Below are 16,162 nucleotides of genomic sequence, written 5' to 3'. Positions count from 1 at the left end.
AGCTGAGAGCAGAACCCAGCCCTGCCCCCATTGCATTCAGGGGTGACTCTGGATTCACCCCAGCGGAGCTGAGAGCAGAACCCAGCCCTGCCCCCATTGCACTCAGGGGTGACTCCAGATTGATCCCGGGGAGCTGAGAGCAGAACCCAGCCCTGCCCCCATTGCATTCAGGGGTGACTCTGGATTCACCCCAGCGGAGCTGAGAGCAGAACCCAGCCCTGCCCCCATTGCATTCAGGGGTGACTCTGGATTCACCCCAGCGGAGCTGAGAGCAGAACTCAGCCCTGCCCCCATTGCACTCAGGGGTGACTCTGGATTTACCCCAGCGGGGCTGAGAGCAGAACCCAGCCCTGCCCCCATTGCACTCAGGGGTGACTCTGGATTCACCCCAGCGGAGCTGAGAGCAGAACCCAGCCCTGCCCCCACTGCATTCAGGGGTGACTCCGGATTGATGGGGGGGGGATAACATCTGCCAGGCCCCCCCCCCCTTAGCTCCCAGCCTGGACTCACCGCTCCGCGGGGCGGGGGTGGCGCTGGCCCTTTAAGAGCGGCCCCGCAAAGCAGCCGGGGGGGGTCGAGATTCCCCCGCTCCTGGGCTCGCCCCCGCTGGGGGAGGGGAAGGGCCCTTCATTGTGACGTCACAGCCCCCAAGGAAGGACGCTGCTGAGCTCGATGGTTTTAACCCCTTTGTGTCCGGGGGGAACTCGCCCAGCGAGCCCGGACTCCTGGGTTCTCTCCCCGGCTCTGGGAGGGGAGTGGGGGCTGGTGGGTTAGAGCAGGGGGGCTGGGAGCCAGGACTCCTGGGTTCTCTCCCCAGCTCTGGGAGGGGAGTGGGGGCTGGTGGGTTAGAGCAGCGGGGGCTGGGAGCCAGGACTCCTGGGTTCTCTCCCCGGCTCTGGGAGGGGAGTGGGGTCTAGTGGGTTAGAGCAGGGGGGGCTGGGAGCCAGGACTCCTGGGTTCTCTCCCGGCTCTGGGAAGGGAGTGGGGGCTGGTGGGTTAGAGCAGGGGGGGGCTGGGAGCCAGGTAAGGTGACCAGACAGCAAATGTGAAAAACCGGGATGGGGGGGTGGGGGGGTAATTGGAGCCTATAAAAGAAAAAGCCCCAAATATCGGGACTGACCCTATAAAAGTGGGACATCTGGTCACCCTAGCCAGGACTCCTGGGTTCTAACCCAGGCAAGGGGTGGGGGGCTGGAGGGGCACATGGGGTTTAACCTTTTACCTGCCACCGTGAGAGTAAAGTCAAATCCCTTCTTCACACATTTCTGATGCAGCTGATTGGGGAGGTGGCGAACCCCATGGATTCCTTATCCTGAGACAGTGCCTGGGGCCCGCAGACCAGCAACAGGACCCAGGAGTCCTGGCTTGCAGCAGCAGGCGCTGGCTGTGGGGGGAAGCTCCTGGCTGCCTGGGACACTCTCCCCTGGCAGTCAGGGCTGGGCCTGAGCGGTGACAGAAAGCAGAGATGCCAGGGGTTGGCTGTCCCTCAGCCCCATAGAGTGAGACTTTCCACCGGTCGTCGCTTAAGACAGGGAGTTTGGGTCTCGGCGACCCCCAACAGTCCAGGTTTTTACCCCAGACCGTTTAACCAGATTTCCACAAGCACCGATGTTTAATAATGTGAAGACAAATAGCGAATGGGTTTTTCCGGATGGCAAGTTTGTGTCTATGTAACACTCTCTTTTAAAGGCATCAGCTTCCTTCATTAATCCATATTTAACCCTCATCAGGACACACTGAAAACTGTAACAAAAGCAGAAAACATTTTGGCCTCAATTTTGGCAGCGTATTTCACTTTCCAGAGGACGAGTTATGTCTTTTGCTCCTTGATGGCCACAGGACAGCTCCCGGCCACAGCATCCAATGAAAAAAGAAGTCTTCCCTGCCATCGGGACAATGCAGGGCCATGAATTTGTCCAGGGTGGTTTAAATTTTGAACTGTCTCTTGCAGAACCCACAAACTTTCGATTAAGTCCTGCTCGGTTTGGGGGCAAACTTGTATTTTTTGGATCGCCAAGAATTCACGCGCGCACAGACACCCCCGCCGCGGAGTGGATATCTGCGCAAGATCTGCAACTGGTCTTCGATTCTAAGCAGCAAGCACCTTTCCACGCTGCTCGCTGGCAACGCAACTCCAACCCGGACCCCTCCATCGCCTCCAAAGATCAACACCTCATGCACGTCACAAAATACTTCCCCACTTCCCCCACAGCCAACATAGACTCAACCCCTGTCGGCATCGAAATCCCTGTGATTCTGTCACAACGAATCCCACGGTGGAATCGGGCCAAAGCCAACTGGGACGGCTTTAGGGAATCTGTTGAAAACGTTCTGACACCGGCACGTTATCACCGGCTGGCTTATTACCGCCAAGAGCCTCTCCGGGGGCTTCCAGGAAGAAAACACCCTGCTGGACAGAAGAGACCCAGATCTGCTCCAGCAGTACAACCAGTCAGGCAGCCCACAGGGTACAAAGCCCCTGCTGGGGTCTCTAGACTCAGCCAGCTCAAGGACTGGACTTACACACTCAAGTCACCATGCCTGGGTCCTACTGTGACATCTCGGAGCCGCTCATTGGGCGGAATATCAAACCGCAAAAGTCCAGCCCAACTTCACAGCCTCCAACTTGGTGGAGAGCACCAAAACACCAAGCGAGAGATCCATCGTCAGCTACACCAGCCAGTGACCTCAGTCCCTCCACACGAAGTGTTGTTCTGTGTTTGTTACTGAAATATGTTGTGAGGGGGGGAGATGCCCACTGCCGGCCTTTCAGTAGGGACGAAGGAGCAACTAACACTGGCCAGACAGGCACTGATGCCCCATCAAGGAGAATGCACCCTCCCAAGTGGCCTTCCCAGAGACTACTCGGAGAGGGCAGGTACCCAATGGGGCTGCCGGACCCCCACGTCACAGCAAGGATCTTTCTAGCACCCGGAGAGAAAGTACAAATGAAGGTCGATGACGTCACCACCTGGCTTCTCACCTCCCCCATCTCAACACCTGGAAGATCAGCGGGAAGACAAAGACTCTGAACTGGGGAGCTTGGTCCCAGGCTGGGAAGGGAATCCAGCCTGTGTACTGAGAACTGGGAGCTGCCTGGAACATCCAGTGGGTTGAGAAAAGTTGTTTGATTCAACTCTTGCTTAGTCTGTTAAAGTTAATATAGACGCAGAGGTCAAGAAATCGAATTCAGACTGCGATTCTAACACTTATAATCACTTAACCTGTCTTTCTGTAGTTAATAAATCTGGTTTATGTTTTATCTAAAACAGGGTGGCTTGGGTTGAAGTGTTGAGAGACTCCCAGCTCAGGTTACCAAGGGCTGTTGCGTGACCGCTCCCTTTCTCGGAGAGGCAAACTAATTCATGAGCTTGCACTGTCCATGGAGACTTGAGCAGTGCAAGATGGTGTATTTCTGGGGTGCAAGGCTGTGGAGCTGGGGGGATTTGGCTGGTGCCTCTCTCTGTGTGATGTGTGAGTGGCTCAGGAAGAATTATGCAACTCAGCTGGGAGTGGAGCTCCACCTGCTGACGGCTGAGTGATCACAGCTCCTGGACGGGGTTGCTGCATGTCACTGGTACTGCACTGGGTGTGAGAGTCCAGGCTGGAGAGTTAAGGGGGCACGGTGCCCCACAGTTCCAGGGTGTACCCTGGGGGTTCCATCACACACTGGAACCCTCAAAGTCAACCTCTGATGAATAGGGCCAGTGTTCGCCGGATATTGCCACAGTTCTTCCAAAATTACTTTTGATTTCCAGAATCACCGATTCCTTTCGATTTTCCACCTTGTGCTTTGGCCGTTCGAGCCATTCCCTGCCAATGCCTAGCCTGGTTACGCCTGAGGAGAGAGTTCAAGAATTCGGCACCGACGTGCTCCATGGGAGCGGAGGGAAGTCACTGTACACAATTCGCACCAAAATCCTTGACCATGTTAAAAAGGGCCACACAGGTGACCACCTGAAAGGTCGTCACGTTCCAGCGCCAGAAAAAGAAAACGAAGGGCAGAGAGTGGAGACGTAACAGCCGCAAAGCCACAGCTCCCAGTTACTGGCACGTGTACACGAGGAAAATCAGAAATCCTGGGGAACGACAGTACTAGACTAGATGGAGGCCGGTGGCAGCGTAGATATCCCACTAGACAAACCAGACAATCCCCAAATGCGAGAATATGGACGAGTCCATATTCCCCGCGTCTTTGAACTACACAAGCACCAATGGAGCGCCGAATGGAAGGGTTCGCTCGTCGCTGTAACTGTGGGTGACCATCCAGGCAGCCTGCTCTGGCATGTTGCAAATATTCCAATACAGCGGATGCAGGTTTCAGAAGATTGCCCAGTTGCTGCCAAGCTCATAGAAACAGTGGAGTTCAAACATGTTCATTACGCCACAGTTGCGCATGCTGTTCTAAAGACCCTTGTACAACACAAAACTGACTTTTCCAGTGCAGTGGCTTATGTGACGGGTAATGCAACCGACATGCGGAAGTCATTCAAAGACAGTTTAAGCAACTGCATTCATGTGACCTGTGGGGGATGCATTACAGCTTCACTAGACGAGCGCTGACGCTGTCTCTATACAGAAGTGGACCGTCTGTGTGCAGTAATGAAAACGGCTACCCCCCAGTCAAATACACTGATTTCGGAGACTGCCTTATCAACCAGGGGGTTGAAAGCCTGTGATTACTGCTGGAACCGGTTGTAACAAGATGAACAACTTGGTTTAAAGCCATAGACAATCATGGGGAGTACTACAAGGGGGAAATTGACGTACACAACTGCCATTTGAGAGGAGCCAAGTGTTTTATTGCAGAGTGAATCGCTTGCGGCAGATTGAATTTTTATCCAAGCAGAAGCAACTCCACTTTTTCAGACACTACTTGAGTTTGAATCCCGGTCGACGTTCCCAACAGAAGTGTACAACCTTGGATCTGATCTGCTGGCAACACTTCAGTCCAAAGACAGAATGCCCTGGACAATCACGTGTCAAGTTTTTCAAACCTGTGCAGCGAAAGTGTAGGGGCTACTTAAATACAAACAGTCAGCATAGAGATTTTTTCACGATGTGAGACTCCTTGATTCGAAGCAAGGTCGTGTGCTCTCCCACGACGTGAGCGACTATGAACACAGTACAGTAACGCCTCGCTTAACGTTGCAGCTATGTTCCTGAAAAATGCTACTTTAAGAGAAACAACGTTAAGTGAATCCAATTTCCCCCAAAAGAATTAATGTAAATGGGGGGGGTTAGGTTCCAGAGAATTTATATATATATATATATATAAAGCTTTGAACAAACAGTTGAATACTGTACACAGCAATGATGATTGTGAAGCTGGGTTGAGGTGGAGGAGTCAGAGGGTGGGATATTTCCCAGGGATGCCTTACTGCTAAATGATGAACTAGCACTCGGCTGAGCCCTCAAGGGTTAACACATTGTTGTTAATGTCGCTTCACACTCTACAAGGCAGCACGAATGGAGGGAGAGGAGACAGCAGGGCAGACAGAGACACACCCCGTGTGTGTGAGAGATGCATTACCCCTGTAAGTACGCCAACCCCACTCTAAGGACACTGCCTTTTCACGTCGATCAGCAAGTTGAGACAGCAGCTGCTGCCAGCAAGCTCCCTCCGTCCTAAGCCCTGTCGTGTCCCCCCCTGCTCTATGGAGATGGGGTAAGCAGGGAGCAGGGGGGGACACCCTGACATTAGCACCCCTCTAGCCTGCACAGCAAGCAGAAGGCTCCTGGGAGCAGCTCCAAGGCAAAGGGCAGCTGAACTGCCAGCAACTGGTAGCCTGCTGGGTGGCTACCGCACAGGGAACTTAGGGGAGCGGGGAGCTGATAGGGGGCTGCCGGTGCACCCTGGTTCCAAGCCCCCCAGCTCGCTGCAACGGGCTGCTCCTTCTGCAAGCAGTGGACAAAGCAGGCAGCTGCCAAACAACGTTAGAAGGGAGCATTGCGCAACTTTAAACGAGCATGTTCCCTAATCGATCAGCAACGTTAACAACATTAACCGGGACGACCTTAAGTGAGGAGTTCCTGTATTCCGCTGCTGGGATCTGTACTGGGGCTGAGTGGGCCGTTTACCTGAACACTGTGAATGAACCTCCTCGTGCTAATGACATTTCTCTCTCCACTTTTCGGACAAATATTTGCCAAGACTTAGACAGATTCCTCATGTTCTTTTGGCGAGCGGCCGATGCTGAACGCAGTTTGGCCAAACTTGGACAAGAGCTAACCCTGCAACGTTACCGGATGTCATTGGAAAACGTGACGATGGATCCCCAAATGAGTTCTAAAGTGTCCTACACGGGGGTTAATGACTATTTGTATGCTGATATAGGTGATCTACCACTCACGAAAGAGATCTTGGAGTCATTGTGGAGAGCTCTCTGAAAACATCCACTCACCGTGCAGCGGCCGTCAAAAAAGCCAACAGCATGTTGGGAATCATTAAGAAAGGGATAGAGAATAAGACAGAAAATGTCATATTGCCTCTGTATAAATCCATGGGACGTCCACATCTTGAGTACTGTGTGCAGATGTGGTCGCCCCATCTCAAAAAAGATACATTGGAATTGGAAAAGGTTCAAAAAAGAGCAACAAAAATGATTAGGAGTCTGGAACAGCTTCTGTATGAGAGAGATTAATAAGACTGGGACTTTTCAGCTTGGAAAAGAGACAGCTAAGAGGAGATATGATTGAGGTCTATAAAATCACAATTGGTGCAGAGAAAGTAGATAAGGACGTGTTATTTACTCCTTCTCATAACACAAGAACTAGAGGTCACCAAATGAAATTAATAGGCAGCAGGTTTAAAACAAACCAAAGGAAGTATTTCTTCACACAACACACAGTCAATCTGTGGAACTCCTTGCCAGAGGATGTTGTGAAGGCCAAGACCACAACAGGGTTCAAAAAAGAACTAGGTAGATTCACGGAGGACAGGTCCATCAATGGCTATTAGCCAGGCTGGGCAGGGATGGTGTCCCTAGCCTCTGTTTGCCAGAAGCTGGGAACAGGCAACAGAGGATGGGTCACTGGATGATTCCCTGTTCTGTTCATTCCCTCTGGGGCACCTGGCACTGGCCACTGTCGGCAGACAGGACACTGGGCTAGATGGACCTTTGGTCTGACCCAGTAGGGCCGTTCTTATGTTCTTATATACAGATATTTAAAGTTTCCTTTAAGCACAAATGTAATTATTCCAAATTTTCCTGAGCTGTTACATCGTGGCAGAAAACAATAATCCAACTTTTATTTTAATTGCACAGTCTTGCATAGCAAGAATTGTGTTTTGTATTTATAGCGATGATCACTTCATACATTTCTTATGTTCTAAAACTGACAATTTTGGTTATAAAAAAAAAATGTCCAAGTGTCTGTCAACATTGTAATGTAGGCTACCGGATTTTCGTGCTGTAAAAGGGTTACACGTTGCTCATGTTTGCCGGTAAGTGTATTTTTGGTATTAAAATAATGCATGACCAACATTTCCAAACTACAAAGCTTCGCAAGTCCAAAATTAGTCTGTTTTCGGTGGCGGAAGACACGGGCCCTACCGATGAAGGGTGGACAGCCGAATGGAGTTCACACGACGTCACAAACAAACACCTCGCGAAAGAGCCGCTGGCTTCAATCTCCCGCCAAGTTCATGGGCAACCCCAAACCGCAGCTGCACAACCCAGGGCAGATGCAGATCCTTGCTGCACACACGGAAAATTCAAAGCTCTGCAGTGCGTGACTGTGGTCATAGGAAGAAGATCTGTCCCCATTTCTCCCCTTCAGGGCTTGCCCCGGCTGTGGACCCGGCGGTGTTTGACCACGTGGGAGCGCTGGCTGAAGCCGCGCCCGCACTCCCCGCAGGTGTAGGGCTTCTCCCCGGTGTGGACGTGCTGGTGTTTGAGCAGGTCGGAGCTCTGGAGGAAGCGTTTGCCGCAGTCGCCGCAGCCAAAGGGCCGCTCGCCAGCGTGGATACGCCGGTGTTTGAGCAGGTCGGAGCTCCGGAGGAAGCGCTCGCCACAGTCGGCGCAGCCGAAGGGCCGCTGGGCAGTGTGGCCGCGCCGGTGTTTGTGCAAGCTGGAGCTGTGGCCGAAGCGCTTGCCGCAGTCGGCGCAGCCGAAGGGCCGCTCGCCGGAGTGGGTGGCCTGGTGGTTGAGCAGGTGGGAGCTGCGGCCGAAGCGCTTGCCGCACTGGGCGCAGCAGAAGGGGCGGGTGCCGGAGCTGGCGCGCCGGTGCTGGAGCAGGTTGGAGCTCTGGCTGAAGGCCCGGCCGCAGTCGGGGCAGCGGTAGGGGCGCTCGCCCGTGTGGACGCGCTGGTGCCGCACCAGGTCGGAGCTCTGGCTGAAGGCCCGGCCGCAGTCGGGGCAGCAGTACGGCCCCTCGCCCGTGTGCGTGGTCTGGTGCTGGAGGAGGCGCGAGCTCTGCCGGAAGGATTTCCCGCACTCCGGGCACTGGTAGGAGCGGCCGGCCGGCTTGCAGCGGGGAGTTGGGGGTGTGGCTGCCCCGGCAGCTGCTGGAGAGAGACAGGAGGGAGGTCCGGGGGGCAAATTTATCCAACCAGGACTGGAACTGAAAGTGAGGGTAGAACCCAGGAGTCCTGGCTCCCAGCCCCCCCACTCCCCTCCCAGAGTCAGAGATAGAACCCAGGAGTCCTGGCTCCCAGCCCCCCCACTCCCCTCCCAGAGTCAGGGATAGAACCCAGGAGTCCTGGCTCCCAGCCCCCCCACTCCCCTCCCAGAGTCAGAGATAGAACCCAGGAGTCCTGGCTCCCAGCCCCCCCACTCCCCTCCCAGAGTCAGAGATAGAACCCAGGAGTCCTGGCTCCCAGCCCCCCCACTCCCCTCCCAGAGTCAGAGATAGAACCCAGGAGTCCTGGCTCCCAGCCCCCCCACTCCCCTCCAAGAGTCAGGGATAGTACCCAGGAGTCCTGGCTCCCAGCCCCCCCACTCCCCTCCCAGAGTCAGAGATAGAACCCAGGAGTCCTGGCTCCCAGCCCCCCCACTCCCCTCCCAGAGTCAGGGATAGAACCCAGGAGTCCTGGCTCCCAGCCCCCTGCTCTAAAACACTGGGGCCCCAATCCGGGCCAGGAGGAGTGGGGAAGGGCCAGGAGCTCTGGTGCTAAAGGTTGTAACGGCGAGTGTCAGGGGACACGGTTTGGAAGGGCCCCAATTCTGACCTTCCCCTTAGGGGTCTCCCTCATTCCTCACCTGCGTGGGTCTCACCGGGGGTCCCCCCAGCCTCGGGGGAGGGGAGATCGGGGCCCCACGGCTCTTCCCCTCGCTCCATCCACCTCACGTCGGCCTTGGGGAGGGGGAAGCCTGGAGAGAAAGATGGGGGGATGGTGGAGTCAGTGGGGCCAGAACCCAGCTGGGGTCAATGGGCCCTCGCTCCATTGGAGTCAGTGGGGCAGAGGAGGATGGTGGGAATCCATTGGAAGGCCCTAGCCAGGGACGTGATGGATTCTCCATCTCTCAGAGGCCTGTCACCGGGGTGGGGTGACCCTGAAAACTCGGGTCTAGCTCTGCCATGAGATATGGGCTGGATGGAGGAATCACCCAGCGGGAACTTCTGGCCTGGGTTAGGTGGGAGGCCAAAGCAGATGGTCCCCAGGAGCAGGTCCCTAGGCAAGGCCAGACCAGCTCTGTAATTCGGCGGCACGGCGTCCCGCGTCCACCGGCAGCACGCGCCTCCCCTTCGCCTGGAATGATCAAAGGCCCCTCCTTGAGCAGCTGGGCTCAGCCAGCACCCGGGCCACGGGGCCCCAATCTCAGTCAGGTGGGGAGAAGTCTGTGGAGGCACTAAGTAGCATTCATTAACTAATTAGTCTGACGGTCTAAGGTGGTACTTAGAACAAACAGAGATCAGAATCCAGCCCTGCTGCCATTGTAATCAGGAGTGACTCTGGATTGACCCCAGGGGGCTGAGATCAGAATCTAGCTCTGCCCTCATAATCGAGAGTGACTCCAGACTGACCCCAGGGGAAACTCAAATCAGAACCTGGCTCTGCTCCCATTGCAGTCAGCGAGTGACTCTGGCTTGACCCTAGGGAGCAGAGATCAGAATCCAGCCCTGCCCCCTTGGTAATAAGGAGCGACTCCGGATTCACCCGGGGGAAGCTGAAATCAGAACCCAGCCCTGCTCCCATTGCAGCTAGGGGTGACTCCAGATTGATCCCAGGAGAGCTGAGAGCAGAACCCAGCCCTGCCCACACTGCTGTCAGGGGTGACTCCGGATTGATCCCAGTGGAGCTGAGAGCAGAACCCAGCCCAGGCCCCATTGCATTCAGGAGTGACTCCGGATTCACCCGGGGGAAGCTGAAATCAGAACCCAGCCCTGCTCCATTGCACTCAGGGGTGACTCCGGATTGATGGGGGGGGATAACATCTGCCAGGCCCCCCCCCTTAGCTCCCAGCCCGGACTCACCGCTCCGCGGGGCGGGGGTGGCGCTGGCCCTTTAAGAGCGGCCCCGCAAAGCAGCCGGGGGGGGGGGTCGAGATTCCCCCGCTCGTGGGCTCGCCCCCGCTGGGGGAGGGGAAGGGCCCTTCATTGTGACGTCACAGCCCCCAAGGAAGGACGCTGCTGAGCTCGATGGTTTTAACCCCTTTGTGTCCGGTGGGAAATCGCCCAGCGAGCCCGGACTCCTGGGTTCTCTCCCGGCTCTGGGAAGGGAGTGGGGGCTGGTGGGTTAAAGCAGGAGGGCGGGGGGGCTGGGAGCCAGGACTCCTGGGTTCTCTCCCCGGCTCAGGGAGGGGCTGGTGGGTTAGAGCAGGGGGGCTGGGAGCCAGGACTCCTGGGTTCTCTCCCTGGCTCAGGGAGGGGCTGATGGGTTAGAGCAGGGGGGCTGGGCTCCTGGGTTCTCTCCTTGGCTGGGGGGGAGTGGGGTCTAGGGGTTAGAGCCAGATGCCCGTGGTGCTCCCACTGATTTACACCAGCTGGGGCCCTTTGACTCCCATGGTCACACTGGGCCTGGCTGCCTGGCACAGGAGACTGATGTACGTGGGATTGTGACAGCGACATAGTTCTGGGAAACACAAGAACAGATTTATGTGGGTGTCTATTATTTATTATCTGTATGAAATTGACAGCTACAGACCAAAATCAGGGCCTGTCGGGCCGAGCATTCCTCCCCTTCCCCCACCGAGATCAATGCCCCCGTCGGGCCGGACACTGACAGACCCCCGCCCCAAGCCGAGATGAGGGCCCCATCACGCTGGAGGCTGCAAAGATCTCTCCCTCTGACCAAAATCAATGCCCTTGTTGCACCAAGTGCGGCACAGACCCCCCCCCCCCATGAGATCAGGGGCCCTGTCACACTGGGCACGGCCCAGACAGCTTCCTGTCGAAAGCAGGATCCATCTCCCCCTTTCCCAGCTGGGCAAACTGAGGCCCAGCAGGCTGCAGTGCCGTGAGCCATGCAGGGAGCCAAGGGCAGAGCCAGAGAACAAAGCCGGTGTCTCCCCAGCAGCATTGGGGCGGGAGCTAATGGACCGGAGACGAGCTCCGCGTACGCTGCTGGGGGGAGGAGGGCCAATGCGATGCTTGGACGTATCCCGCTGCGGATTCCCCTTCACGGCCAGGAGCGCTGCCAGGGGTTTTGGCGCCCTAGGCGGGGGTCCTTCTGCGCTCCCGGTCGTTGGCGGCAATTCTGCAGCGGGGGGGGGGGGGGGGGGGAGTCCTTCCGCGCTCCCGGTCTTCCGGGCACTTCGGCCGCGGGTCCCGGAGCAAGTGAAGGACCCGCCGCAGAATTGCCACTGAAGACCCGGAGCGCGGAAGGATCCCCTGCCGCCGAATTGCCGCCCCCCCAAATCCTGGTGCCCTAGGAGACCGCCTAGGTCGCCTAAATGGAAGCACCGGCCCTGTTCACGGCTCTGAAACAGCATCGGAAAAAGTGGCCTTTGCTAGACATTCCCGGTGGAGCTTTTAACCGCGGGGGAGCCGAACCGTGGGCGCTAACTCATGGCAGACTCCGAGCGGGAGCAGGTCCAGGGAAACCTGAGGCCTGGTGCCCAGGCCCTGGCTAGGCAGCGGTGCCATAGCAGCTGCCCCCAGGTTAAAGATACTTCTTTTCCTAGCGTGGAGGCAGCCCTATTTTTCCACGCTAGACCCCAGGGACACGCCCCGTGCTTAGAGACCACGCTGCTCAGTCCGGTGGGTTACTGTAGGGTCGGCGGCAAATATTCGGAGACTGGATGGAGTAGGAGCAGCGAGGTTATTTTCCCTCGGCATTTGGCCGCTGGTGGAATCCTGTGTCCAGTTCTGGTGCCCACTATTCACAAAGGACGTTGATAAACTGGAGAGAGGTCAGAGAAGAGCCAGAGAATGATTGAAGGGTTAGAAACCTGCCTTACAGTGAGAGACTCCAGGAGCTCGAGCTGTTTAGCTTAACTGAGAGAAGGTTCAGGGGTGACTTGAGCCTCTCTACAAGGAGAAAAGCAATTGGATCATCGAACGTTCGTCCGTCTAGCAGACTGCTGGCATCCAGCCAGGCTCGGAGAAGGCTGGGATCTTTATGAGGACAGCAAAGCACTACGCATTTTGGGAAGGGCTATTAAACCTTCACGGTCTGAGGCAAGCTCTAGCTATGAAAGGTGAGGAGGAGACCAAATGCAGGTGAATTTTCCCAGAGCTGCGGGGTTCTCACACCTTTGTCTGAAGCTGGTGGATTTGGCCTGTTTTGGAGAGTGGGCTTAGCTGGACCTTGGTTCTGATTCCAGCTGGGAAAGCCCGAACTCACACGCAGAGCGGGACAGAGGACGGATTCTTTTCATTTGTCGGCCATCTGAAAAACCGGAGGGTGCGGGGGGAAATGGTTTCAGGTTGAACTGAACATTATTTGGTGAATCGACAAGTCCACAACAATCATCCCTGGGACCCAAAACGTATCAGTTTTCAGCCCTTTTTTCCTACTTTTTAAAAAACAAAACAAAAAAAACAGAAACAGAACATTCAAAAAAGTTGTTTCCAGGTCAAAAAATGGAAATGCTTTGGCTTGGGAAAAATGTTTCGATTCAATTTGGAGCACGTCTTTCTGTTTCTGGAAGGAAGGAAGGAAACTTTGAAAGAAAAAAGATGGAATTGAAAACTGGAAACATTTTATTTTGCAAAGGTCAGAAGGAAAACGTTTGTTTCAATTCCGTTTGTTTCAGCCTCCCTGGTGGTTCCCTCCTCCGCCCGGCCCCCACCCTGATGAGCAGTAAGTGTCCCTCGCAGGCTGCGTTTTAGGCTAAACAAGCCAAGCTCCTGGCTCTCCAGTCCCCTGATCCTCACAGCCGAGTCCTTCTCTGCACCTGGCCCTTCATGCTTCAACGTGGGGAACCCGAACTGGACACAGGATTCCAGATGAGGTGGGATCAACATTTCCTGATCTCAGCCGGGAATATCTCACCTCACCCATCCTAGGATCGCTTCGGCCTCTTTCCCGGCCGCATCCCACTGGTGGCTCATTGTTGTCCTGCAATCGACAAACACACCCACATCTCTCTCCTCCCGTGTCATTTCCAACCGAGGACCCCTCGCCCCCAATTTAGAGCAGCCTTTCTCAGTATTAGTTCCTAAGGCTACGACCTGGCATTTTGTCCTATTAAATGTCATCCTGTTTCTATTACTCCTGTCTCTCCAACTCGTCCTCCACCGTATGGATGATGCGCACTCCCTATTCGTGTGTCATCCACAAATTTCATTAGCGTATTCCTATGTCTTGTGCCAGGGTAATTAAAGTTCTGATCCAGGTCGGCCAATCTGATCTCCCATTCTGGTGCTGGCCATTGTTGGAGAAGAGAGAATGTTGGATGGCCCTTGGCCCAGCCTGGCCAATCCTATGTCCTGTTCGGTTCTGGCCATTGTGAGTGAGAGGAGGCTAGGCTCAATGGTCCTTGGTTCTGATCCAGCCTAAAACTGGACCTCTAAGAGACGTGCTCTAGCTAAACCACCAGATATGGTCTGGATGTGGGAGTCATTGGGTGCGGAGTCATCCAGCTGACATGGCCCCTGAGGCCGAGCTAGACGGGCCGCTCTAGGTGGCCCTCCATAATGACCTCCTTCAGGCTGTGTGGGTCCTGCGGTGCCTCACCAAGTGGGAGCTCTGCCCAAAGTTCTTGCCACACTCTGGGCAGCCGTAGGGGCGCTCGCCAGTGTGGGTGATTTGATGGCGCACCAGGTCGGAGCGCCAACGGAACTTCTTCCCACACTGGCTGCACCCGTAGGGCCGGTCCTTGCTGTGGGAGGCCCGGTGCCTGGCCAGCTCGGAGCTGTGGTAGAAACTCCGACTGCATTGGTGGCAGCGGTGGGATCTCTCTGCCCCGTGGATTCGCAGATGACGAGTGAGCTGGGAGCCCCGGGAGAAGCTCTTCCCGCACTGCGGGCACTGGTGAGGTTTCTCACCAGTGTGGGTCCGCTGGTGAGCCAGGAGGGCAGAACTCTGGCGGAAGCTCCGTCCACATTGGGGGCAGAGGTGAGGCCCCTGGATTGGGTGGGAACCAGACACGGCATCAGGGTCACGGGCATGCAGGGCGAGTTCCCTCGGCGGCTGGGGGACATCAGCCCTAGCCTGACTCCCAGGGCCCCTGTCCCCATTGGATTTTTGGGGGCAGATACTGGGCACTTTGCCCTCCTTTGGACATTCCTGCTGCGGATTCGCCTCCTCCATTATGGCTCCTGCTGAGGGATGAGGAATAGAGACCAAGAATGAGGGGACACGAGACAATGAGACAGTACCTCCTTGCCATACCCACAATCCCCTGCCCCGCGACACCTGCCGTCCTTACCCACAATCCCCTGCCCCGAGACGCCTGCCGTCCTTACCCACAATCCCCTGCCCCGCGACGCCTGCCGTCCTTACCCACAATCCCCTGCCCCGCGACGCCTGCCGTCCTTACCCACAATCCCCTGCCCCAAGACGCCTGCCGTCCTTACCCACAATCCCCTGCGCCGAGACACCTGCTGTCCTTACCCCACAATCCCCTGCCCTCTCTACCCACAGTCCCCTGGGGCTGGTGCTAACCCCCTTCATGTGGCTCTGTCCCCCTCAGCCAGCCCTCCCAATGCCCCCCATGTCTCCCACCACCCTCTGCATACTCACAGTGCCCCGCTGGCCCCCCAGCCCCTGTGGGACCCCTCCGCTCCCAGTGGTACTTTGTCCTGGAGGTGTTACCCCCAGCACCCCCATCCCCTTCATACCCGGGGGCGGTTGGGGCTCCTCCTTGGGGATGCAGGGTAGCTCGGGGCCAGGCCGGCTTAGTATCGCTCCCTCCTGGGGACGGGGTAGTGGGGGTGCAGGAGTTTCCCATGATGCTCCTGCACATGGTGTCTCCTCCATGCTGGGTTTTTCAACCTTCACCCGCACAGTGACCTGGGAAGGAAGGGAAGGTGTCATGGTAGAAACAGGGGGTGGGGGTAGGGGTGTGAATAATGGGCAGGGAGTGGGGGTGACAAGCGGAGACCCCTGCGCTCCACAGAATTACACAGCCATGGGGAACATGGACCATCACTCATTGCCTGGTGGCGCTGCAAAGGGTCATGGGAGTCACAGAACAATACCCTGGCTCTGCCACTCCCCTACCCACAATGCCCTGGGGGAGGCACCAGGCCTGACCTCCTGCTCTCCCTACCCACAATGCCCTGCGGGAAGCACTTGGCCTGACCCTCCTCTCTCCCTACCCACAATGCCCTGTGGGAAGCACCTGGCCTCACCCTCCTCTCTCCCTACCCACAATGCCCTGTGGGAAGCACCTGGCCTCACCCTCCTCTCTCCCTACCCACAATGCCCTGTGGGAAGCACCTGGCCTGACCTCCCGTTTTCCCTACCCACAATGCCCTGGGGGAGGCACCAGGCCTGACCTCCCGCTCTCCCTACCCACAATGCCCTGGGGGAAGCACCTGGCCTGACCTCCCGCTCTCCCTACCCACAGTGCCCTGGGGGAGGCACCAGGCCTGACCTCCCGCTCTTTCTACCCACAAACCCCCAGGGAAGAGATCAGACTTCACCTTTGCTGTCCCTACCCACAATCCACACTTGGGGTGATAACGGCGCCTCTCCTGCTACCCTTTCAACTCACCTCCCACCCCTTCTGTTGTCCCACCTGCCCCAGGGGCCACCCCCACCCCACCCATCTCCACTGCCTGGCGGCACCGGGCTTGTTGCACCATGGAGATGTCAACCCAGTAAGAC

General features: G+C 56.5%; 1 protein-coding gene across 1 annotated transcript in view; it reads right to left on the bottom strand.

Annotated features, from left to right (window-relative positions):
- Window positions 1-16,162, bottom strand: part of LOC123369149 (zinc finger protein 287-like) — a 36,613-nt gene that overhangs the window by 9,667 nt on the left and 10,784 nt on the right. The window contains exons 3-6 of the mRNA XM_045014510.1: window positions 15,172-15,343; window positions 14,066-14,649; window positions 9,204-9,348; window positions 7,803-8,509 (exon numbers count right to left, since the gene is read on the bottom strand). Of these exons, the coding sequence (XP_044870445.1) occupies window positions 7,803-8,509; window positions 9,204-9,348; window positions 14,066-14,649; window positions 15,172-15,343 (1,608 nt within the window). The remainder of the gene's footprint in view (window positions 1-7,802; window positions 8,510-9,203; window positions 9,349-14,065; window positions 14,650-15,171; window positions 15,344-16,162) is intronic.

The sequence above is a fragment of the Mauremys mutica genome, chromosome 4 (genome assembly GCF_020497125.1).
Source record: "Mauremys mutica isolate MM-2020 ecotype Southern chromosome 4, ASM2049712v1, whole genome shotgun sequence".
In the NCBI taxonomy this organism is placed as follows: domain Eukaryota; kingdom Metazoa; phylum Chordata; order Testudines; family Geoemydidae; genus Mauremys; species Mauremys mutica.
Note: the sequence above shows the minus strand (reverse complement) of the source record. Positions and strands in the feature narration are given on the sequence as shown.